The following is a 26192-nucleotide window of genomic DNA, read 5'->3' on the forward strand; positions in this document are numbered from 1 at the left end:
GGCACTTTCCATTAGAGATACAAAATGGATTAACCGTTTTTACGGCCGCGGTTTTCATCATCGGAGAAATGGCTGGCAGCGGTGTGTTAGCTTTGCCAGCCGCTATCGTTGGAGCAGGATGGACGGGTTTCGGTCTGTTAGTTTTGTGTTGTTTTGCTTCTGGCTATTGCGGTATGGTGCTGGGAAGATCCTGGACGATTCTCCGAGACAGACATGAAGAGTACAGGGGTCATGTCCGCTATCCTTACCCAGCTATCGGAGAGAAAGCTTATGGAAGATGGGCGTCTATAACTGTCACCGTTTGTATCCATATAACACTACTTGGTAAGGTATTTAAAGTTATTTTAATATTCACAGGTCTGCAGACACGAGTTGCGTTGCGAAATATTTTTGCATAACCACCAAGACGTGGCAATATGATCATTTTTCGTCCTTTATTTCATTTCTGTGTTTGCTCTTTATTTCCTATGGTTCCAAAACTGAGAAAAACCGAACAGCTAAATTGGAAAGAGCTACCTAGTTGTCTTTCACCCTGAGAGAAAACAATCGTATGTAAATCGGCCCTAACAAAACATTGCACGAGTCAGTCTCGCACCACCGATCTTTCGACTGAAAGTCCGAACGCGTAATATCGCGTTATTTATGATGAAGAAGAAGTGTCAGAAGTCTCCTCTCCTTTATTGTTCGTTCGCATCGCAGTTTACTTTGCCCCTCTCTCCCTGCAAAAGGCTACATTGCCTGTAGTGTTCGACAGTTTAAGTGACCGATTCTTAGGTACATTTCGTGATGCTTATTTAACCTCAAGTTCAGTTTCTTCCCTCTTCACGTTTTTCTTCTTTTCTCTTTGTCCAACGAGGTGCAAAACAGTTCCTGGTATGAGGCTCTATTTCAAACAGATTCAGAACAATTAGATGAAGACATAGTCCATCAAACGCGGACTAGAGAAATAACTTGATGTCTTTTGAGGTTTTCGTGTAAAATCATGAGTTTGCCAAGTTTTTGAAGTTTCTCATAGTTTTTTTTAACTTAACCACAGTGCAGTGATCACGGGCACACGTACGTTGCTATCATACACGGTGAAATATTGTGAGTTAAACCTTGATATTTCCCTTTAGGAATTATTTTGCGTCATGATGCGTGTAATAAATCGTGATCTCTTCGTTTCTGGAATGCACGTTGTGTGTAAACCTGTAGTGTCAGTGAACCTTTCTCCGGGGTTCAAAACCCGGGGGGATACTCCTTGGGTATTGTAAGATGTAACTTTGGAATAACCGTTTTCAGAACCATACGCGGCATTTTTAGACTTCCAGACCCAAACAGTAGAACTCTGTAGTCATGTTCAGACCAAAGTCGCCTCAAAAACTATTATTACCCCTCGGGGAAGGGGGTTGGACACACACCAACTTATTTATAGAAGGAATTCCTCCCTCCCCCTTCTCCCGATGTTTATTACTGAGGCATTTTCCTTGAACATCTATAGAGAAAAGACCAATCACTGGTAGTCTACATTCCCTGGTACTACCACAAGACATCTATCATTGCGTGACGTGAAGATGACACGTAAGGTTCTGAGCCTTTGTTTTCTTGTTTTCTTGTTTTCTCTTTCTAGGCGTTTGCATAGTTTTCATGATACTTGCTGCTAGCAACTTGTCGCACCTCGTTCATCTTCATGTAGATAATCTTGGGAAAACTGGCAATTTGCGTATTTGGCTTCTGATCTGCTTCGCAGTTCTTCTTCCCTGCTCATGGTTCGGTACGCCCAAGGAATTCTGGGGGATAGCTGTCGGTGCTACTGTCGCTACAGCTGTAGCATGTTTAATGATCTGTGTTTGTATCGGTTTGGATATGCCGGCAGATTTGAAGAGCGTTCAACAGCCAACTGTGAACTTCGAGAGTTTCTTTTCAGGTATGTTAAGAAGAACAAATGATCTACAAAAGAGCAAAGCTGATTTCACGCTTAGGGAAGTATATTTCCCCAACATTTCGAAAGGTACGGCCTTTCTTCTTCAGGGTGTGTTTGAGACTGACCCTGTGGCAAGTGACGTTACAATTTAAAACAGTCACAATAAATACCTTAAAACAGTCACAATAGATACCTTAAGACAGTCACAATAGATACCTTAAAATATAAGTCAAAAATACATAAACAAAAAACGTTGCAATTTGAAATTTGAAAATACAACTGGTCAATAGGCATGAGCAAAATACAGCAAATTGCTGATTTTACTGAATGCTGTGAAAAGCGCGGGTGATAATAATTCGAAAGTGAGAAGTGATCATCGCAGTGAATTTTCCAATTGGTGCAATTGGAAATTAGAAGCCTGAAAAAAATTCAGGCTTCAACGGGATTCGAACCCGTGACCACCGCGTTACCGGTGCGATGCTCTACCAACTGAGCTATGAAGCCACACATTGGGAGCAAGGTCAATTGTGGGTTCCCATTTTCCCGTGAAAGGAGTGAAATGATGTAAATTATATGAAATGATTCATATATGAACTGCGGATGTAGATGAAAGTGAGAAGTGATCATCGCAGTGAATTTTCCAATTTGTGCAATTGGAAATTAACAAAACAAATAATACTCCCTTCTAAAGTGGTTGAAAATCAATATTATGGAGCACATTTGCAAGGTTTAAATTGAAAAAAGCTAAACAAATTAAAATACCTATCACTTTCTACAGTTCTCCTAAGCTATCTTTCTAGAAGAGTTGTTTCAGCCTTATTTGATCCCGGAAAAAGTGCAGCGAAGACAAAAGTCAAGTGTGTTACGTGACAAAATACTTCACGATTCGTGGAGTATTTTGCAGCGTGACCACTACCAGGGTCTTTTCCTTCCGCCCTTTTGAATTTCACGAGCACCCAGGGGGCGAGGTTGAGTCAACTTCAGCCTCGCTCCCACTCAAAGGCCAGGTCACTAAGCACAAAACTGTAAGATGGGTTATTTATTTTACAAAAAAACTAACTGGCACTACAGAAGAAAAATATTTTAGTCCAGTTGTTCTTGAGATTTCCGTTAGAAATTAATTTACTCGTCATTGTTTTTGCGACGTTTCTTTTTTGGAGGTCTCAATCGCTGTGTTCTCAGTTGCATTTCTCGACTGCTCTCAAGTTCAAGCAACTGGTTACGTTTTTCCTCTAACTCGATTTCACGTTGTAATCTGGGAAGAAGGAAAACAAACTTTGTCAGTTGCCGCGTGGAGAAGTTATAGAAAGTGTATTTCCAAATTTATAACAACGTCTTCTGTTAAAGGTGCATTTAGTTGCTCTAAACAGGAGTACAATATCTTTTTCTTCAGGCCGCCAACTAGCAAATGTTGTCTCTCATTTCGAAATGTAAGCATACTTGCGCAGTACCTATGTTGACAAATTTTTATTTTTCTTGCACATTTGTTGTATAACAATGTTGAAGGCGTGGCTAAACGTCATTTAACATTACTCTAACATTCATCCACCAAAAAACTTACCTCTTACGTCGAATGAATTTTCTAATGTAGTTGATGGTGAGGTATCCGAACATGAAGCAGAAATCAATAAGCCAAATAATCATCAACACTTCAAATGTGTTTTGCCACGACCAGTTTATCATCTTGTTATGGAATAATCCCTAAAACCAAGTAAACAAAAACACAGATCATAACGCATGGGGTAGAAAGTCGTGAGAGAAATTAAATCCTCACCGTATTCAAGAAGACTAGCTGTCCAGAGATTGCAGTTCATAGTCCATGTCAGTTTATCATGATTAGCTTAAAATTAAAGCTTACAGAAACTAAGTGAATAGATTTAAGGACGATTGTTTAAAGGTCTGTTATGCGAGACAAGTTTTCCTGCAACTTGCATCGCCGAACGCAACGCCGTGACGAGACAAGTTGCTGATAAAATTGCGCTTGTAACACACGAATGAAAAAGTTGCGTTTGTGATTATCGGTGAAAGAGCGCGCGCGTACTGAGAAATGGATGCGTCATAAGTCAACAACCATAGCAACAAGAATTCAAACATACTGACTTGAATCATGGATCATAAAAAGAATTCTACAACTGCTAACAGGAAATACAGAGAACATTTCAATCGTTTGTTTTGTCACGTGAAACCAAAACTAAAACAGCATTCAAAAAGCACTTCAAGAACCTCTGTTTCTTTTAGCGATTAAATTATTTTAAAACTACCGTTAAACAACACCTTAACGGCTTTTTGCACGCTGTTTGGACCTATGCTGCGTTCTTGCTTATGTCAAGAAGATGCTGATAAACAGTTATAGTAATGTGATTTCAAAAAATGACAAGTCTTACCTTTCTTTCCTTTGTTATGGAGGAGGCGATGTTGGTACAAAAGTAAGAGTCGATTAAATGGAGTAATGAGTTGCTTCCCTTTTCGCTTTGCGGTGAGCGATTTGTTCTTCCTAACGCAACTCAACCGTGAACTAGTTTCGTAAAACTGACGTCATAAAGAAAACTGATTATCAGTCAGGTTTGCGCACGAGCTCTTTGAAACGAGCATCTGTCATGTTGTCAAGTGGTTCACTTGGTAGCATTCGTGTGAAGTAAAGTGATAGTCGAGTGAATTCCATCCCCTGAACTGTCAGCCCTGCAAAAGAAAATTTAAGCCACCTGGAACGTTAACAAACAAACAGCTTCGGTCCCGGCAGGATTCATGAACGATCTGTGATCTGATCACGAAGATCTTGCTTTCAAATCCCATCGTGGTAAGATTTTTGTGCGTTCCTGGTGAAGGAATTTTCCTTCAGTTCTGGTGTGGGCTAGTATCCCGTGCCAGAGTAAGTTCAATAGGGCTTCTTCTCACTCGAGCACTTGGTTCATATACACTAAACGATGTGTCCGCCGTCTGTGAAGCTGTCTTTACTTGGCAGTTGCAATCTTGTTCTTCATTTGCCAAGGAGGCGAAATATCATTCCTTGCTACTAAGTGATAATAACTGCATTGCTGATATAATTTAGTTCATCTCTGATTATGTTTCTTCTCCATAAAATCCTCTCGCTTTCCTCAAACTGACAAGCAAATAAAAATCAACCAATTTAAAAATATCCAGGCCTCTGTTGTTCAAAGAGTGGATAAATTGCTATCTATCGGATGAACTGTACTCCAACTAATACATTTTATGCGCTGGATTTAGCTACTTATTCGCTTTTTAAAGTCAACTAGTCTTTGAACAACTGGCAAGAATCCAAAGAAAGAGATTGCAACAAGACCCAATCGCGTAAAAGGCGCGTAAGCCAGGGCACTGTGAAGTCTGATTCGGCTCCCTTATTGTCGCCGCCTAAGGTGGTTCCCGCGAAATACATTGTCAATTTTCTCAAACTTTCTGTGACAATTTACTACCACGTATTATTTCGAGAAATGTAGTAAAAAATAGGTTACCGTATCCTTCAAGGAGCTACGTTCCACCCAATTGACCACGTAATGGCTTGCAATATTCGCTTCCAAAAGTGAGTTTATTTGATCAGTTTAATATTGCCATGTCTGCATGGTGGTAACAGAAGTTACATAGATAAAGCAGAACTCGAAGGAACGTTACACGTAGGATGTATGAAGCATAATCGGCAATTAAAGATGAATTTGTTTGTCAGGGAAGCACAACATGACATGAAGTAGTATCATTCAGCGTCACTATTTTATGCTCGTGAGTGGTGGGCAAGCCGTATTTCTGGCAATAACTCATTTTTCTGAAAATGTTTTAACACAAAGAGGGCGATAGCTAAGTTAGAATTACGAGATAGAAAAGATAGATCACCTTTCTCGTTTAGGAAAAAATTCGCTGGGCTTAAAAAAGACAGACAGTGTTGTGAATGTACGCGCGCTAAACGCGCGCTAATGATCAAACCTCGAACAAAGTGAGCCCACATAATGCTTTCCGCGTATTACCGCTGAGATATGCAGTGACGTCACACAGATTCGGGTCCTGATCGGTTGCTTTTCCCCGCTTGGGTTTCTTTTGTGAAGCAAAATCAGGTTGGATGAAAATATTTTATCTAGATCAAACATGGGAAGGAAGCCATGTTGAGAGAGGCGGTCAAGTATGCTCCTCCAACGCGATGTTGGGCGCAAATGTTTGATTGTTTAGCCTTAAGAAAGTTCAATGGAATCATGTCCACGGAAAGGATAACAGGACGATGCCACGAGCACCGAAGCCGAAGCTGTTCGCTCGGATCATGTCTTCGGAACCGGCAACCGCGTACGAAAAGCCTCTGGCACCCCGAGTAGGGTTGAAATGACTAAATTAAGCAGATCACTAGTTTCATTCAAACAACTTACCTTTTGCTGTTATTTTTTTTTTCAGCCTTTGGCACGATCTTGTTTTCATTTGGTGGTGCGTCCACTTTCCCAACCATCCAAACAGACATGAAGAAAGCCTCCAGGTTTCCACTCTCCGTCGTCTGGGCGTACATTGGTGTGATAAGCATGTACGTACCCGTGTCACTCCTCGGCTTCATGGCATACGGCAAGGACATAACGCCGAATATTCTTGAGAGTGTGGGGCATAACAAACACGACTCTGCTTCGGTCACACTGGATATAGTGCTGGCACTGATCACACTGCATTTACTGTTTAGCTTTACGATTGTGTTGAACCCTGTGTCGCAGCATTTTGAAGAGCTTCTCCGTATACCTCAGAGTAAGTTGGGTAAACTAGACGAAGAGACTCCTGTTACGAGAACTCGACTTTTCTTTCTTTTTCTTTTTCTTTTTTTTTTTTTTCGAGTACAACAGCAATAACAACAACTTTATTCACATTTCCTTGCTTTCGACAATTTTCAAATTGTAATATGTCACAAAGTATGCATGCCACTGACTGAAAAAAATGCGCCTGTCATTTATTCACAAGGCTTAGAATACAAACTTCCCATTTCTTCCACAAATGCCACTCATTGGCATTCTAATCCTAGCATTATACAGGATATTTTCCACATGAACCTAGCTAAATGGCCTTAGCTCCCACGAGTCTCCTGTAGAGCATCCGAACTAGAGATCGCAAGCCAGGTTCGACTCCTGCTGGGAGAACTATAGGATTTTCTTTTGAGAGGCAAGCGGATCTGAGCCATTTTGGGGGAGCAGGGATGGCGCTGTGGTGAGAGCACTCGCCTCCCACCAATGTGGCCCGGCGCGGGTTCGATTCAAGGACTCGGCGTTATATGTGGGCTGAGTTTGTTGTTGGTTCTCGCCCTTGCTCTGAGAGGTTTTTCTCCGGGTGCTACTGTTTTTCCCTCTCCTCAAAAACCAACATTTCTAAATCCCAATTCGATCCGAAATCTGAGAGCCACAGGTTTGTCAGTGGTAACAGACTGTTAAGTGTCACCCTCGTTAAAACAAAGTTGATTGGTTTTTAATTAGACCAAATTGGATGATGAAGAAAACCACAAGAAACGAACATGTTAAAATGATTTTTTTTATTATTTAATTCTTTTTTTCTTGTTTTTTGCAAAGACAAGTTTAACTGTCTTGTGTACGAAATGTTTTTTTATGAATGAACTGAGATCCAGTCTCAATAAACAATCGGACTCGATCGTGCAAAAGTTTTTAATTAATTACACCTCCTGTATGCTTTTATCATTGTTTTCTAAACGATTTTACGTAGTTTTTATATATCTTACACTTTTTACGTCATTGTCACTCTTTTTCTCTCTCTATATATGATATATGTTAATTTTTATTTCACACATTGAACTTGATAATGACCGAAGAACGGTCGAAACGTCGTTCGGATTTTTTACCGTGAGATTTTTTTTTTTTTGTTTGTATTTTTCAACTTTTGTGGTGAGACGAGGAGAAACATGCATCTCCCCGGCCTTACTTTCCATTTTTTCGCTCGCTCCAAACTTGTCAAAATCGCTCGCGTTGTTGTGATAGACCGACGCCTGCAAAAGTACGGAGTGTTTTGCAATGTATACAACAATGCATCATTTCCTTTATTTTTATTATCTGTATGTTCATTTACATTTGAAGGAGAAATTAGATGTTAAATTAGCTGCTAAAAAAACAATCGTTTAGCCAGGGCGTAACTCGTTGATTTTGTTTTTTTCTCTCTGCAGAGTTCTGTCTCAAGCGATGCCTCCTTCGAACAGGCCTTATGTGTTTCATCCTTGGCGTCGGTGAATTGATTCCTAAGTTTGGTCCCATTCTGTCTCTCATTGGAGGCTCGACCGTAACAGCACTAACGTTTGTGTTTCCTGGTCTGTTTTACTTACGAATTGAACGCAACATTCCTCTCCATATCAAAGTATTGTTGTATGAAATCATAGCGGTGGGCATATTTGGTGGCGTCGCATCCACGTATTCGGCCATAAATGATATTAGAAAAGTATTTTAATTATTTTAGTTTTCACCACATAGGGTCGAATCCCGCGTCACGTACCACGTAACAACAATGTGAGATGCACTGCATCTCACATTTTTAAAACATTAACATCTTATCTCATATCCAACAATTGTGAGCGGAATAATTGTTTTATTGAAAACAATCAAGAAATATTGCTAGATCTTGTTGATTTCGCATTGCAAGAACAAACAGAAGGCAATTAAAATTGTCGCTATTTCTTCGGCATGGTATAATGGCTCATATACCTTGGCCGCTAAGCCAGTCAAATCCCTGGAATTGTATTATACAATGATCCAGTTTTAATAAAACTTTTTAGCCTGTGGATGAATTCTATTGAGGAGTACTTTCCTGTGGTTCTGTTTATTATGCTGTGCAAGGTGGTTCTAATTTTTCAGTCTGTGGATGTTGAGTAGTAATCCTGAGTGGCCCTACATTTCATGCTGTAATCTGGAACCGTGTGAGGTGGAGAAGGACACTGTCCCGTCGGGATTATAAGGATTGTAACACTGTAATAAGGTGGTAATAAGTTATGATATGGTTACTTAGTCTCGGTACCATCAGGCACAATTTGCTAAATGTCTCTCCGTATACTTTATACTTACTCTGTTTATTTCGCGCCATAAGATTTTGTCTTACAGTCTTTTAGCCTGCTGAATGTGAGCTATCTATACCACAGCTGGGCTGTGTTATGGAAAAGCTTACCTAAAGAGATAAAACAATCAAATTCTCTAAAAACCACATTTTCCAAAGGGAGCTCATTTAGTAATTCTCAGGTATTATACACGGCATCATTGTAAAGCGGATTTATTATTTGTACTACAAGTAGTTAGCTTATTAGTATAGTTAGTGCTGTTTGTCCCGTGAACCTGGTTTAATGGCCTAAGCTCCCACGAGTCTCCTGTAGCTCAGTGGTAGAGCATCCGAACTAGTAATAGGAAGGTCTTAGGTTCGACTCCTGATAGGAGCACTCGGATTTCCTTTTTCCGAATATGCCTGTGTCACTCACTGAATAATACATCATTTTCATTTATTCACCAGGTTTAAAATATACCATCCATTTATTCCATTGCACATTTGCCACTCATTGACATTCAAACCCTAGTTTAATGGCCTTAGCTCACACGAGTCTCCTGTAGCTCAGCGGTAGAACATCCGAACTAGTAATCACAATGTCTTAGGTCACGGCAACGATAGGAGCACTCGGATTTCCTTTTTCCGAGTATGCCTGTGTCACTTTGAACAATGCATCATTCTCATGTTTTTATCCTTCTTAATAATTATAATTCTAAAATTTTACACCTGAATAGAAATACCGTGTCAAAAGAAAGTTTTACTACTACTCCTTTTTGAAAAAAAGGTTATCAAGCCGTTTTACCTTTGGTGATCATTTTATTTACTCTTATTACCTCTGTATGTGATATTATGAGGAGAAATTAGATGCTGGTAGCCACTGGAACAATAGTTATCGAGATGACAACCTGCGTTGCTGGGGGAAGTGGGGGGAAGGGCACGCGAAAGTAAAGTCTTCGCAGCGAACTGCGTGTGTAATGGAAAGGAGGAGTGTTCTTACTTCGAACCAAAAGGGAAAAAAAGGAATAACGCCGCCAGACAGGTAGTTTTTTTATGTTTACTATGCTGTGGAAGGCTCTTCTAACTTTGAGATGGTGTAGCCCATTTTACCGTGGCTTATTGACGTGGCCTTCGTGGGAGGGGGGCTGATAGAAATCTCGCTGATTTTGGAAATCATGTACTTATGCTAACAACCTTTCACTCAAATAGTTAGGTTACTAAGCACACGTCTTTATTTGAGAAAAGCGGACAGTAACATGCAAAATGCTACATGATATCGCAAGGTATGAAACTTTTACAGGCATTTATTAGGCATTGTCAGGCGTTCACTACAGCACTGCTAACTGTTCCGTTTAAGCTGAAGCGCCAAGGAGTGGTCGCGACCCGATATCTCCTGATGTCTGTATGTTAACTGTTCCGTTTAAGTTGAAGCGCTAAGAAGCTAGTCGTCGCGACCTGATATTTCCTGATGTCTGTATGTTAACTGTTCCGTTTAAGTTGAAGCGCTACGAAGTGTTTGCGACCCGATATCTCCTGATGTCTGTATGCTACTGAACTGTTCCGTTTAAGTAGAAGCGCTAAGGAGTAGTCGCGACCCGATATTTCCTGATGTCTGTATGTTAACTGTTCCGTTTAAGTTGAAGCGCCAAGGAGTGGTTGCGACCCGAGATCTCCTGATGTCTGTATGCTACTGAACTGTTCCGTTTAAGTAGAAGCGCTAAGGAGTAGTCGCGACCTGATATTTCCTGATGTCTGTATGTTAACTGTTCCGTTTAAGTTGAAGCGCCAAGGAGTGGTTGCGACCCGAGATCTCCTGATGTCTGTATGCTACTGAACTGTTCCGTTCAAGTTAAAGCGCTAAGAAGTGGTCGCGACCGGATATTTCCTGATGTCTGTATGTTAACTGTTCCGTTTAAGTTGAAGCGCTAAGAAGTGGTTGCGACCCGATATCTCCTGATGTCTGTATGCTACTGAACTGTTCCGTTCAAGTTAAAGCGCTAAGAAGTGGTCGCGACCCGATATCTCCTGATGTCTGTATGTTAACTGTTCCGTTGAAGCTGAAGCACCAAGGATCGATCAAGCCGGAGAAGTCGCGACCCGATATGTCCTGATATTTGTGTTGTTACTGTATTTACTCACTTTGATACAGTAACCGTAATGCCCAGGATAAAAACAAATGAACGAGCGCCGCAAAACATTGCAAATCAAATGAAAATGAGTGTCGGAATAAATAGTTTAATTTTAAGAATAACCCCTTGCGAGTTTGAGGCACTCGGACAGCATTTTTGTTGTCCAAACAATTAGGTTTAGATGCATCGGACTTCTTAAAGTCTTTACTGACCTAAGAAGCACAGCTAACTATTGCAGATCCATGAAGGGGGGTAGGGAAGGGGGAGTTTAATACGTTTTAATAACATACATACGACAATTTTGCACTCTAATTGGCTTGAAGTACTTCAATTTATCTCAACCGAGTATTTAACAATTAATTAGACGGCGAGCTCGAGGTTTCTATCGGCTGATAGTCGCCCCGAGCCAACTATCAAAGGCCGATAGAAACCGAGAGCGAGCCGTCTAATTGTTTTAGCATACCTCAGTGATCGATCTATCAAGCAAAAAAGTCTTTTTACTTCATTAATTTTGATATACAGTCATTTCAACTAACGTTGTCGGTTCAAAGCATGAAGCTAAAAGGCAAGACCGAAAGTTTACGTGGGATTTTTATGAATAAATTCATCAAAATCAGTCATGCCTGGAGAAAACAATAGGTTGTAATTAGCAGTACAATGACCTGCACGTGCAGGGATGATTTTGATGAAATTATTCATAAAAAATAATCCCACAAAACATTGCGGTCTTGTCTTTTAGCTTGATTTTAATCCGACAACGTTAATTGAAATAGCTGTATTTGTGCAATGATGCATGCTAAATCGCACGCGCTCTGACAAACTGCCGTAGACGGCACCTGTGTAGCCAATCAGATTGCGCGTTACGCGATAGTCGGTCACTGAGGTATGCTAATATATTGTATGGGGAAGTAAAATGTGAAATTTGAGGAGTTAGATTAAGAAACAATAAAATGAAATATGATTGACAGTTGAGGAAGCTGAATGCAAACTCTGAGCTTGGACAAACAGAATAACAGACGAAATGAGACGAGGTTAAGACCTCGAAACGATTATGATAAGGTAACGCGACATTTTATAAACAGGAAAGCTAGACCCTTTTTCGATATATCAACCATAGCTGAGCATTAGGTATATGGATGTTACGTACATTAATCTAATATAAAAGAAAAAAAATTGGATGAAAGAACGAACCATTGTTGTATGTTGATCTCCGATTTCGAGAAGTTTGCAAAAGCTATGAGGATAGTAACATTAATTTGGAATGAAATGAGCTCCCGCAAATTGTTCAAAGACCACAAATTGCGCGCCACGAGCCGAATTTTGTTAATCTTTGAAGATTTCATACATCCGTGTTCACTGAAATATTCCAAATGTCCTCGAATTTGTGTGATTACCAGTATAAACTTAGCAGTTGGCACTTTCATTGCCTCCCTGGGGGTTCAGAACTTTGCAATATGCACTACTTACAAACGGCTGACCTCATTAAATTTGTGTTTTCAGGAGTTGTCGCCAAACTTGGTAAAAGTGTCAGTGAAATATATATTTTTGTTTTAGCAACCTTAAATCCTCCAAAATTAAAAAGAAAAATACTGTTGGAATGGGTGCACTACTAAAGCTATTCCTTAACAATTTGAGAAGCTAACTTACAGGAGACACTTGTAAAATGATTGACATTGATATTGTATGGACGGGTTCCGTACAAGCTGAAACGATGTTGTTAACTGCGATGCATTAGCATCCCATTCAGGGGGGAGTAGTAATAGTTGTAATTCCTTCATACTACAGAAATCGGGTTAGACTAGCTAGGGCCTTGTGGACTTCCTGTGACTTGTGTGCGACTTTACCTACATTCCTTAGGGACTACGAAACTGGGAGGATTTTAAAGCCAAGGAGGAAAAATTCTTCATTCTGTGTAGTTTGTGCTTCACAAGCTTTTACGCCCTTTCTCTACGTTTCACTGATCCCTGTTCCTATGCAAAAGCTGTCGTTAGAATCGAGAGTATTCGTTTTCCATATCATATGAACTGGAACTCACCTCGTTTTGTTGTCGTTGTTCTTAATTTGAAGTCACACTTGAGGGGCTTTGGTGACCCATTGAAATTCCTAGGCGCGCCAGCCACTTCACCGCCGAACCTCCATTTTAAATCCATTTGGTTATCTGAATCCACGACTCCTCCCCCTCCCCCCCCCCCCCCCCATTTGATGTGATTCACCTGCTACCTTTTCAGCTGAAGCCAGAGAATTAGAAGACTTCCTGGAGGTTTGATTCAAGTAGAATTGCTAGTTAAGTGTAAATAAGAAAGTGTGACAGGTACAATATTTTAAAATGTATTAGTTTTTAAAAGATCGCAGCAATTACTCATCTTTAGCAGACCGGAGTTTTGTTCTTTTGCCAAAAGGAACATCACCAAAATGTCGAATTCATTAAAAATTAGCATCACTTTCATGATGAATAACCGAAAACGTTCGTTTTTTTACGTTAAATCGATTCACAAAAATACATAATTTTCCATTAAACAAGGAAGTGATATTACACCAAGGAAGTCCCTAGTGTTCCTGTTTACTGAGGGGCTGAAGCAACAGTAAATACATATATATATATATATATATATATATATATATATATATATATATATATATATATATATATATATATAATTTTTTTTTTTTTTTACTGTTGCTTCAGCCCCTCAGTAAACAGGAACACTAGGAACTTCCTTGGTGTAATACATATAGCAGATGATACCACTCTAATTCTCGATGGCACAAAGAGTGCACTAGAAAGTTCACTCGATGTTATTGGAAAATTTAGTAAAATATCTGGTCTTAAACTCAATAGCAAAAAGACTGAAGCGTTATGGATAGGTTCAAAGGCGAGAAGTCCAGAGGTTTTATGTCCAGAGAAAGGTTTTAAATGGCAGCAAATAAAAATCAAAGCACTTGGAGTTTGGCTTTCACTAGACCCTGAAGAAACTGCGAATTTGAATTTCCAAGAAAAAACGGAAAAAGTTGTGAATTTACTAAGAAACTGGCAATACCGAAGACTAAGCCTACTCGGGAAAATCACGATATTAAAAAGTCTAATCGCTTCACAGCTGGTTCATATCCTTTCTCCCCTCCAAACAAATGACCAAGCTATTAGAAAAATAAACAATGCTTTCTATCTTTTCCTCTGGGATGGGAAACCAGATAAGATTAAAAGAAATATTATGATCAATGAGTTCCCTGAGGGAACGATTCAAAAACAATATAATCAATATTGAAAAAGAAGATGTCAAGCCTTTCAACAAATCATTCTTGGTGACGAAAAAACCCAGCAACTTAGTTTATAGAAACCTTGTAGCACTTAAGAGTGAGAAGCCGCTAAGTTCTCAAGCGAAATGGCAGAACGATTGTAAACTAGAAGATGAAATTGATTGGAAAAAAACTTTTCAACTGGCAAGAACGTGCACAAAAAGCACCAAGATTATTATTTTCCAATTTAAACTTCTCCATCGACGTCTTGCAACAAACTCCTTTCTATTTAAAATTTCAGCAAGAGATAACGATCGTTGCACTTTCTGTGGAGGAGAAACCGAAACTTTGCTTCATATTTTCTGGAATTGCACGTTAACTTCTCTTTTTTGGAAAAGTATATTCAACTGGCTACGTGCTTGCTCACTAATTCAGAACGAAAACCTTGACATGATCACTGCCTTAGGCCTTAGCCCTGACACCTCAGATGCTAAGCTCCAAATTAATTTTTGCTGTTTGATGAGCAGATATCACATTTGGCTTTGCAAAATGAAAAACGAAATTCCCAACTTTCCACAATTTCTACGTTTTCTAAAGAAAACCTATGAAATTGAGAAAAACGGTTCCAACGACCCTCCTGAAAAATGGAAACCTCTCCTTGATCACCTTTAACTTAAGATATATGACAATTCTAAATACGGTTAAGGTGCGTGCCTTTTGCTACTTATTTTGCAAATCTAATCTAATAAAACGTCGCAGACCTTCTCAAGCTAGATCAAATAAGAGTACACTTAATAATTGTCCTTTTCGCACTTGTTTATTTATGTCTTATTTCATGCTCATTTTCAAGTTTTTTATATACTTTTTTTTTTTTTTCAATGACCAGTAATACATTGTTCTTTGTTTTGCTTTAATGAAATTTTCGCCTCTTTTCTTTTTTTTCCCTTACATCTGTTAAAAAAGTGAAAGTAAAAGAGTATTGTAGTGTAAGCGATTTGTAACCAATGTTAAAAGTAATGTACTTTGTTTGTAAGTAGTGTTTTGTTTGGAATAATAATAAAATATAAAAAAAAAATAAAAAAAAAAAAAACAGTAAATACATATAACGAGGCTCCGTACATAAGACAATCACAGTCTTGAATGAGCCAATACATCAGACAACAGAGAAGACTTAGCTGTATCTGAACGATGGCTGCAAAAACCTTAACAGTATTTTTCAACACGGTGAAGACAGCCTTCTTGAGCCTGGCGTTGGTGTTGTTCATGTGCAAAGTGGTTTCCTCGCAAGCACTGAGCTACTATGTCGAGACGAGGAAAGCCATGCTGTCTTACTCTTCTGGTCCCTCGGGAGGTAAGTGGCTTGCTATTCTTCATGGATCCGGATTATAGCATTCTCTCTTTTCCCTTAAACGCACAGTCACAAAACCATATAAAGACTTAAGGTGACCGAACACAGTTTTCTAGAATACCGGGTGTTAGTACCCTTCTTCAGGGGCTGCAAAAAACTAAGTAAAGATTTGGAAATAAACGGTTACAACATTTAAAGATGATTCTAATGAAATTTAATCCAGCCCTTCCTAACATACATCGAACCATTTTCAACAATTTAAACAATTCTTCGTTCTTCACAGCGATACAAAGCAGCATTCCCTTCTCCTCTTCTCATATCGTATCGCCGATGCAACAACCTACGTGACATACTAGTCAGGGCCAAACACCGCAGACCACCCCCCAAGACACAGGGAGCTTTCCGTTGTAACAGAAATAGGTGCAAAGCATGTCCCTTTATTACGGAGGGAACCACGTTTTACACCTTTTGCACAGATCCATACGACATCACATCACGTGCTCATCTTCAAATCTCATCATATACTGTACATGATACAGTGCTCCAGATGCAAGGTACAATACATAGGAGAGACTTAACAACATCTCAACGACAGATTTGGCGAACACAGACGCGCAATCGAAAAAGCCCTTAAACAACGTCACATTGATCAACCTACCGCCGTTTCAGATCACTTCACTCTTCCTGGCCATTCAATCAACAACATAGAACTCATTCCCCTAGAAGTCATCAATTCTAACAGAGACAGCATTCGGAAAACTAAAGAAGCGCATTTTTAATTTCCAAGGGCAAGACTCTTGAACCCTATGGAATGAACAGACGCGGTGAAGTGAAACTTAATCTGCCTATACCTCTTTTTACTCGGGCCGTAAGGCGGACCGAGTTAAGCTTTCGGTAGCATTATCAAATTCTTTTCTCTTTTTTGGGTTGCGATGGGCCGAGAGATAAGACTTCGGGCCACGAGTTATTGTTCTCGGTCTCGTTTTTTGTACTCGGCTGGTACGAGTTACGTTTTCTGTCGTGTTATCAAATTCTTTAAATTCTCGGTAGCGTTCTTCGTTTTCGGGCCGTGAGGGGTGTTTACAATATGCGAGCCAGACGGGCAAAGCATGAACAAAACATGCGAGGCATGAACAACCCCAACATAAACTGCTAACCGTTAAGCTAAGCGGGGAGCTATTTAAGCTAACCTAAGTGCTATTTAGGCTAACTGGAGTGCTCTTTAGGCTAACCGGAGTGTCTTTTAGGCTAACCTGAGTGCCTCAAGGTTAGTTTTGTTTAACCGAAAATTTGGCAACTAAATCAGTCTATGACCTCGCGGGCCTAGATAGATAAAGATGTCTCACGTTTACTATAGAAAAACAATCAATGTAGAAACGGTTTCTGTCTTCAAATGAAAGGTGAATATCAAATGCTTTCCCCTGAATTTCATTTAAAAATATAAACAGCGAAACATTGAAAAACGAACAAGGATATAAACGTACGCGTGATGCGTAGCTTTACTCCAGATCCCGGGGGGGAGGGGGGTACTCAAAAGATGCTTGGGTAGGGAGGTGCGGCCCGGGCCTTCAAACCCCGTCTGACCCTGTTTAAGACACAATTCTCCGATTTCCCTATCCCGTTTAAGACAGAATTCAAAATTTTCAGGCCCTTTTCTAAGACATTTAACCCAAAATCACACCCTGTTTAAGAACTTTAAGAGTAGAATGAAATAAGAATACACTAGTTTCTTACTGTATTTTAATGCATTGGCAATCACAATCTGTTTAAGCCATTAGGTCATGTAGGGATACCCTGTTTAAGACAGAATGTGATGAAATAGATACCCCGATCTAGACCCCCCTGGGTCTAGATCATACCGAAAATTTAAGATCCGTCATTGACCTGGCGTCACATATATATTAGGACTGTACAAATGGTTTCTGTCTCTAAACGAAAGGTAAAAACGTAAGGATTAAAGCCCGGAGATTATAAAAAGCATTCGTATGACAAATGTCGTTTTCCCCTGTACTTCATTCTGACTGCAAGAAATGCAATTCTATCTGATGGTTACTGACTCATTGCCTCACTATATCTCTGAATCTATCTATTTGGTAGCCTGCGAGCAAGCTCTCTTGGGGGTGGGGGGCGGGAGGGGGAAAGAGGATCCACCCCCAAGAGAGCTTGCTCGCAGGCTATCTATTTGGGGGAATTGGCGATGCTGGAGGTTATCACTGTTAAAAGATTGTAGGCTTTACGCACCACACAGTCAAATATGGCCCGAGTATAAGCTGGAAACAGCTTCTTGTTTTATAATAGCTTCTGTCAGGAGCCCATTACCTGCTCCTGCTTCTGTACACGTTTCTGCTTTCTATGTTTATCAACCAATCATATCTCAACTTTTCATTAGTATCATCTTTAAATATTGTAACCGTTTATTTCCAATATTAGCTTAGCTTTTTGCAGCCCCTGAAGAAGGTTAGTTTTTTCTAACCGAAATTTTGGGATATAAAATTATTTCAGTTAGCTGTCCGATCAGCCTTGCATTTAATTTTACGTTTTATTCAACATTGCTGATCCTGATCTACACAAAGATCCGGCTACACTTTGTGCTGTTTGTACAAGTGTCCTTGCATTATTCAAGAATTACCTTATGCAAACTACGTACTTCTGGGTGCCCGAAAATAGCATGCTGCAAGATTAACTGAGAAGGAATGTATTTTGATACTTTAGTGTTGCTGAGCTGGGTACCGTTGCCATGGTGACACGGCGAACTATAAACCTTCCACAAAGATTAGGTTTCCTTTATATTTAGAAAATGTAGTAGTTAGAGTTTTTTTTCATTTCTTAGTATCCGGAAAAACTCACAAAATACTGACATAGTGACACTGCTATGTTGTAATTTTGGCAGAGAGATCTCCTGTAAATATTGCTTTCGCATTGTTTTGTTAAGATACCCTCTATTAGATTTGTCTTTTTGTTTGTAGGCGAGTTACGCTTTTAGAGAACTACTGTTTTGTCCAATTTCACAAAATTCCAACGAGCTGTTCCTGGAAACAGTTCATTTCAACGACCTTTTCGACTGAAACGAGGCACAATTTTTCGGTTAAATGCACACGCGGGACTTTTAATTGGGTTTTCACAGGAAAGATGAAAGGCATGCAAAAAACCTTTGCTCTTCCTGAACTCTCTTTCTTTGCTCGGTGATAAAAAAGGTTCACAAACGAGAAACTGGATTATTTCAAGAACAAAACTCTACTTTGTGATCCCTTCGATATAAAATTGCTTACCACAACCCGAGTGCGCGCTTTAGGTGGCCGAACACAGTTTTCTAGTATACAGGTGTTAGTAAACATTATTTGTAAACCACCTACCAGAAATCAGCATGGTGCAAGATTAACTAAGGAGGAATGTTTTTTGATACTTGTTGTTGAGCTAGGTACCGTTGCCGTGGCAACGCGGCGAGCTGTCAACTGCCCACAAATAAAAGTTTTCCGTTATTTTTAGAAAATGTACTCGTTGGATTTTTCCATTTTTTGTCTCCAGAAGAACCCATAAAATACTGACATTTTGACCCTGCTTTCATGTAATTTTGACAAAGGTTTTGTGAAGATACCCTCCGTCCGTCAGATTTGGGTTTTTGCTTTTTGTTTGTAGGCGAGTTACGTTTTAGAGAACTACTGTTTTGTCAAATTTCACGAAATTCAAACGAGCGGTTCCCATGAAAACAGCTTGTTCCGGGCGCACAGATGAAAAGCATGCAAAAAGGGTTAGCTCTTCGTGAACTCGCTTTCTTTGCTCGATGATAAAAGGAAAAGGGTTTACAATCGAGAAACTGAGTTATTTTAAGAACAATACTCAACTATCGACCGCGTATTTGCTTACCAAATGAACCTGTAAAGCGCGCGCAAACTGTATTCAGACACCCTAAAAAGGAAACCTCACTAGTCCACCCGGAAGCTGCTTGCTGTGCGAAAATTTTGTGATACGAGTTTCCACGCGCGGGTATGTTTAGGCCCTCGTCAAGCTTTCCCCAGCGCGAGAAAAGCAACAGGTTCTATCTAGGTTTCGAATTGTCTTTTAACTTCCTATTTATTGTCCAAGTTGAAAACACAGGAGATGATTACGGCTTGACTAAATTACAAAACTTTGGAAAGTTTGGTGCTTGTAAAGGTTTTTTATTTTTATTTTTAGGGACACTACTAACCTGGAACTGACGAGTATTTTTTTTAGCTGTAGCTTGACTGAAGTTACTGTCAATTTGTTTTTTCATAGCGTCTTCGCCCTCCAACAGTTACCTGAGGACCGTGGATGAGATAGAAAAATCAGTCTACGACGCCCAGGCGACTCGTGTGCACTACACCCAATCGTCAGCCAGACTGAAGAAGATTGAGGAGATTTTCAAAGTAGCAGCCAAACAGGGAAGCTCTCATTTCATTCGCCAGTCCCTCGGTCACGCACTCTACACCGTGCGTGAGATCAAGAAAGCGTCTGTTGGCCGCAAAAAACGCTGCAGCTTGTGTGCAGATGCAATGCGCAAATTCATGACATCCATTGAAACAGCGATCGGCAAAGAAAAGTTTACCAAGTTCGTTGGGAACACCAATAAGGACCAGGCTACCTTAATGTTCGCCATCGATGACACCGGCAGTATGCATGATGAAATTCAAGCGGCCAAGGACATCGCCACCTACATCGTTAGAGACATCTCACGACCGAAAAACTTGAAAGTAGACTACATTTTGTCGCCTTTCAACGATCCAGGTAGGTTTCTCACCTTAAAACAGTTTCGCGCTTCTTTCCCCCAAGGCAATAAGTCCCCAAAATTCTTAGTTACAGCTCCCATCCCCACTAACTCACCTCCACCCCCCGTCATCTCCATATTAGAGCGCTTTGTACGGCTTGCTAGGTTTTGGTATTAAACAAGTCCTGTCGTTTTTTTATTCAGGCCCCTAACAGTTGCTAAAGAGCAAAGGTGAAGCAAATTGTTCTACCTCAAATTCCTTTCTGACCATTTTTTTTTTCAGTTGTTTTTTAATTTGCAGTTTTCTGTAAAAACTAAATTAGTGTCGTAAAACAATTGCTGATCGACATGGCCAGCAAACCAAGTAAATAGTTGAAAGAACTATACTTACTGCATTATTATAAGAACACAGACTTTCTTATATTGCTATTTGCATTTTAACATTTTAGGCTCTGTTGGACCTTTTTGGAGCTAATTGTTTTAAAATTTTACAAGAAAAAAAAAAGGCCCCATTATTTTCTCTTGATTATACCTAGTGCAGGTAGAGCATTTTGCTAGGAAAAAAGCAAGATGTTTGATCTACATGTTATAGGAAAATTAACAATGCACGTTGACAACGCGAAGAAAATTTACGTTACACTTAATTAACGCGAATTTTTCAAAAGTTAGGTTTTTATACATGCATTAAATTAACGTGAATTTTTCGATAAGCATCTAGCTTTATTTACCGCGATTTTTCATAATTCTGCCAACTCGCACTTTACATTTCTGAATGCCAAACTGCGTCTTGGCTTCCGTCAATGAAACCTTCCAAGACAAGTGCACAGATGTTTCTAAGTTTTTTTTTAAAGCCGAAAATATGGTTTTGAAGCCTACTAGACCCTATCAATTCAAAAGATAGTGACTCCGAAGAGCCAATAGAGGAGTCATGAACTAATAAGGTTTTGTAATGAAATAAAGGTGCTTTAAAATAACGATGTTGTAAAATAGCGTGCATTAAATTTACATCGACATTAATTAAGATACATTAAATCAACGCGAATTTTGTAACATCGCGTTAATAAAGTGCATTGTTAATTTCCTATAATAAGGTAGGTATTTCTCGTAATTTTTAGCAAATCTCAAGCTCAACATGGAATTCAGTAAATACTGTTAAATACGGCTAACAAAGTATTAGATAACCAGCTCCCTATCTCTAGGGAAAAAAATGGCCATGAACTTAGAAGCAAAACCAGCCGTTTTGTATTTGATAAAGGAGTTTCCACCATCAATATTCTGGACATGCAATTTTAATTTAAGGTGACTCCATACAGTTATTTGGCGCGCGGCGACTGGGTACTAAAATGGCGCGAGCGCGCGCTGTTATCTGACTGATACGGGAATTTTCATTATGCTGGCGCGCGAGAAAGGGCAGTTTTTTTACGCTGAAAAGTAAAGCTATTCTAACTAGTTTTCCACGGTGAGTTTTTCTGAAAATTGGCTTAATGTTAGGATTTAGCTGGTATTTGTACTCAAAAAAATCTCAGGGAGAATTATACATGGACAACTGCACTGACAAAAACGAAAAATGCAGAAATTGACCAAACGTATAAACAGAATTTGTTTTCACTTTACGAGGGGATACTGTGGCATTTTTCTCTTCCTTACACAAAACATAGCGAAATTCGAACAAAGGAGTGAAAGAATCAACAGATGTATCATACGCTGGTTGCAATGGAAACGGGGTTTACTAGTTGTAATGGTGTTTCAGCAAAATACTCGAAACTATGTTTGAACCCAGATATTTAATTTCATTTTATTTTATTGAGCTTTTTTTAAAAGTTATTAAGTATTTCCCAGACTACCTTTCGGCATTGTCGTGTACGCTTTTACTCGTTTTTCGGACAACCTTTGTAGAAACAGCTGTATATCTGAACTGCGGGTGAAAGATTAAGTAGAAGAAAGACCCTCGCAGTTATTTACGCAACTTAGGCAGTTTTGAAAAGAAAGCCGAAAAAAATTCAGGCTTGATACCACTCGAGCCTGAATCTTTTTCAGACTTTTTTTTTCCCAACTGCTTAAGTTGCGTAAATAACTGCGAGGGTCTTTCTTCTATTTAATAGGAAATGTTGTTATCAAAGAAGACTGAGAATGGAACAATAATTGCGGAAGTACTAGTTTTATTTGGCCTCGCTACCTCACTCACAACTTGTTTAATTTTCTTTTTCAGAAAATGGAAGAGCTCTCAAGAAAGATGTTGGAGAAGGAGAACAGTTCATTAAGGAAATTGAAAAACTTTACCCCCATGGAGGAGGAGACTGTCCTGAGATGGCCTTCACGGGAATGAAAAACGCCCTGGACGAAGGCCCTGCACCCGGTTCACCCCTCTACGTTTTCACTGACGCCCCTCCAAAAGATGCTCATCTCAGCAATTACGTGGAAACAGCGGCAATGTTAACAGCTAATGTTTACTTTTTTCTGTCAACAACCTTTTGTGGTGCTGCAGGCGCTGACAAGCCTTTTAAGGAACTTGCCAAAAAGACCTGTGGCCAAGTGTTCGAACTACCCAAGAGAAGCGCTGATATTGCCAAGATGAAGAGCGTCACCAAAGGTCTCTTAGGTGGGAGAGTCTGTCCAGGTACTATTTCATTTAATCCTTTAGGTAAAAGGAGAAGAAGGGCTACTCCCTCTGGGTATAAACTGCAGGTGGATGACACCATGGACAAAATAATTGTCTCAGTCTCTAGCGAGAGAAGCGGATCTCGTATCGAGTTAAAAGATCCTCGGGGAGTTTCCGTTACCTCTGGCAAGATCACAGTGGTGAAAGTGACGATATTTGAGGTGGATAACCCAGGCCAGGAATCTAGAGCTTGATTGTGCCATCTGCAGCTGGCAAGCACACGTACATGTTCAAGGCATCCAGTAAGACCAATATGGACTTCGACTTCATCTTTGTCTTCCCACGTCTTAACGGGAGCCCCATACCAATCTCCTACCCTCTCACCGGTGAGTCATTCATGCTTGTCAGGAGTCCATGAATAGGAGCCTCTAATTGTATTAATTCCTTGAGTCAAACTTTTCCGGAGTAGACTTAAGGCACTTACCATCACTCAGAACTGGCCGGCCTGAGAGAACTAGTTCTCACTGGCCGAAATGGTAAGGAAAAAGGCTATGCCACGCGATCCCGCGCGTGGGTTTTACGTGGATTACGCGCAGGATCAAATGAAAACAATATGGCGGATGTAGAGGGTTTGTTTTGCATCACTTCTCCGCATGTTTTTTTCTAAGTTTCTCTTCTCAAAGGAGGAAGAAATTCTCGTAGAGGATAGCGAAGAGGACGAGTTTGTCTTGTTGTGTAGTTTCTGGACGAGAGTGGGCCAGAATTTCCCAGTAGTTTCTAACGTTGAAGCAACTGAGGAAGCTGCAGCCATCCTGATGTTTTCAACAATATAATTTTCCACAAAATTTCGGCCGAACGAAATGTGACTTCCTGCACCAAACCCGGCGAAAAAACATTTGCCGCGCTTTCCACAGTCCGCGCTGGAGCGAGAGAACTGGCTGGCTGATTAGCTGAAAGTTCTTAACTCCATAACAACACTATAACCACAGTAAATTAGTTTGAGAGTACAAAACACTGTTTCCTTGTTACCGTAAGCAAACAACACACAGTTCACCTGTTGATCAACAAACGTTGAATTGGAAACGCCAGCCTGGAAAATTTGAAAACGTTTTACTGGACTAACGTTAATTACTGGACCGTGTATTGCATTCTGCTAATCTTTCACCTGCGTTATCATAACTCTGTGTCACTGCTGACAGTTTGTACTATTTTTGATTAAATAGTTTTCACGAATTCCAAAATCATGTTCAGTCCTTCCATCACTACAGGCAAACCGGCTCATGTTATCTTGATAGTGAGAGCAACAGACAAGATTCAACCAGGATCTCTTAACCTCGATATCGTGGAGGAAGATGGCAACGTCCTAAGCACAGCGTCTGTGTTACCAGTTGGAACAAGCGGGGCGCATTTCTCAGCAACTTTCTCCACTCCCACAGTTCCCTTCAAACTACAACTGAAAGGCAAGACCAAAAAGAACTACGACTTTAGACGCAACTCCCAAAGCACTGTCACTCCGAGTCACGTGGTAGTCAAAGTCCTGTACGCCAGAAATGAATTCACAGTTCCGAAATCTGGAAACGAATTCACCATGTTCTTTGCGTACAACACCGGTGCCACTGAGGTATTTGATTTCAAAGTGAAAAGCACCTCGAATTTCAAGGCCCAATATTCGCGATCGAGCGCCCGTATCTACCGCGATCGTTTGGCCTTCTTTTCTGTCCGTTTCACCGCAACACCTTTGGCTGTCCGTGGAGCTGCCGACCAAGTGCTGGTGACGGTCACTGGACGAACGATTCACGTCACCGCCAGTTACCTTGTAAGCTTGATGGTGGCTTAATCTTCCTCAAATATGGCTTACACCTGCCCACATATTGAGACACGGTGGTAACGAGGAACTTGCAAGGTTTCTTTTTATTGTATTTGCTGTGCTTTTTAGGAGTATTCAACTCTCCTTTGATAGATTTATAGATTAAGATATTGGACTATGTATCCCTTACACGATGGATGAATAACTTTTTTAGAGAAACAGGATTAATGTAAGAACAAGAAAAGAGCATCATGGAAATTGTTGTATTTACTTTTTACTTTAGATGTGAGGATTAACTTGCAGACTGTAAACTGTATTAGGTTGATCTTTTTAATCAAAGATTTTTTTGTCACGACTGACGATGGATACTGAAGTATCTGAAACATGTCTTCTGAACCCAAATGTAGCGTCACAGTTGTTTTGAAATCTTTAAGGTGATTCCCGCGAAATCAAAGTTGTGTTGAGAAATTTCTGAAATTTTCTGCGACTGTTCACAGATAGGTCACCATTTCCGTGAAGAAGCTACGATCCATTCAATTTGCGCCACAGTCGCTTACGATATTCGCTTTCAAAAAGGAATTTATTTGGTCAGTTATTGCCATGTCTGGTGGTAACGGAAGTTACATAGATAAAGCAGAACTTAAAAAAACGTTACACATAGAATGTGTGAAGCACAATCGGCAATTAAAGATGAATTTCTTAGTAGGGAAGCACAATATGAAGTAGTCTGTATCGACCCAAGACGTCTCTTGCGTGTGAGTTCTCAATTTTATGCCCGCGAGTAGTGGGCAAGCTCGTATTTCTGGCAATAACTCCTGTCGTCAATTTTTTTCTTAAAACTTTCAAACTTTCATAAAGAGGATAATAGCTAAGTTAAAATAACGAGATAAAAAAGGTAAGTCACTGTGCCCGTTTAGGAGAAATAGCCATTCAGATATTAGCTGACCTTAGCATCAAGGAATTGCGAGCAAGTTTTTCCACGTGCGCGCTGATGACGTAAGAAATTATGCGCAGTAAAAATGCGCAATGCAAATTCAATGGAATCCCCTTAATAGAGACCTTTAGATTCTAGTACGAGGACGACTACGAATACGAGACTTGACTTCGTGTTTTTAGAGAAGTACAAAGAAAAGATATATCCCAGGAAAGTTCATTTTCTTCTTTGTAAGCGGCGAACTTGACGCAGTTGTTTTGAATAATGATAGCTAATTAAGCCTTTCTGTGATTCCAAAAAGACGAGATCACCTGCGTTTCGAGGACTTGTTTCGCTTCAATGTCGTTCTCACAAAATCTCGTAGTAAGGTGACGACAGCTATCTCGTTTTCCCGCCAAAATGACACCAGCGCACTCCTGCGCGCTCTGTCTATTGGAAAAAAACTCGTTTCGTACTCGTACTAAAGGTCTCTAATATCTATTCAACTGCCACGAAATCTTAGGTAACATTTTAAGGTTT

The 26192-nt window shown here is 40.0% G+C and overlaps 2 protein-coding genes and 2 long non-coding RNA genes across 5 annotated transcripts in view; 3 read left to right on the forward strand and 1 right to left on the reverse strand.

Moving 5' to 3' along the window:
* The window catches only part of LOC146467917 (uncharacterized), an 8682-nt gene extending 266 nt beyond the window's left edge, over window positions 1-8416 (forward strand). The window contains exons 1-4 of the mRNA XM_085125380.1: window positions 1-324; window positions 1610-1906; window positions 6293-6628; window positions 8043-8416. The exon at window positions 1-324 is cut by the window's left edge and continues 266 nt beyond it. Coding sequence (XP_084981506.1) covers window positions 1-324; window positions 1610-1906; window positions 6293-6628; window positions 8043-8320 — 1235 coding nt within the window. The 3' untranslated portion in view covers window positions 8321-8416. The remainder of the gene's footprint in view (window positions 325-1609; window positions 1907-6292; window positions 6629-8042) is intronic.
* Window positions 2924-4902, reverse strand: LOC146467918 (uncharacterized). 2 transcript variants are annotated; one of them, XR_014867649.1, is made up of 3 exons: window positions 4288-4902; window positions 3465-3604; window positions 2924-3158 (listed from the first exon to the last, which is right to left on the reverse strand). It is a non-coding gene; the product is annotated as an uncharacterized LOC146467918 (long non-coding RNA). The 2 variants fall into 2 exon arrangements; XR_014867650.1 differs by lacking the exon at window positions 4288-4902 and adding an exon at window positions 3762-4234.
* Window positions 8417-10176: 1760 nt separating the features above from the next.
* On the forward strand, window positions 10177-11348 carry LOC146467919 (uncharacterized). Its single transcript, XR_014867651.1, has 3 exons — window positions 10177-10551; window positions 10755-10831; window positions 10895-11348. It is a non-coding gene; the product is annotated as an uncharacterized LOC146467919 (long non-coding RNA).
* Window positions 11349-15384: 4036 nt separating this feature from the next.
* Window positions 15385-25428, forward strand: LOC146467920 (von Willebrand factor A domain-containing protein 7-like). Its single transcript, XM_085125508.1, is given in 5 exon segments — window positions 15385-15613; window positions 19865-20353; window positions 22543-23157; window positions 23160-23318; window positions 24201-25428. Coding segments are annotated over 5 exon segments (1995 nt in total). The 5' UTR covers window positions 15385-15450; the 3' UTR covers window positions 24770-25428.
* The last annotated feature ends 764 nt before the right edge of the window (window positions 25429-26192 follow it).

This window comes from Pavona decussata, unplaced genomic scaffold (assembly GCF_977016875.1).
Source record: "Pavona decussata unplaced genomic scaffold, jaPavDecu1.1 SCAFFOLD_134, whole genome shotgun sequence".
Lineage (NCBI taxonomy): Eukaryota > Metazoa > Cnidaria > Anthozoa > Scleractinia > Agariciidae > Pavona > Pavona decussata.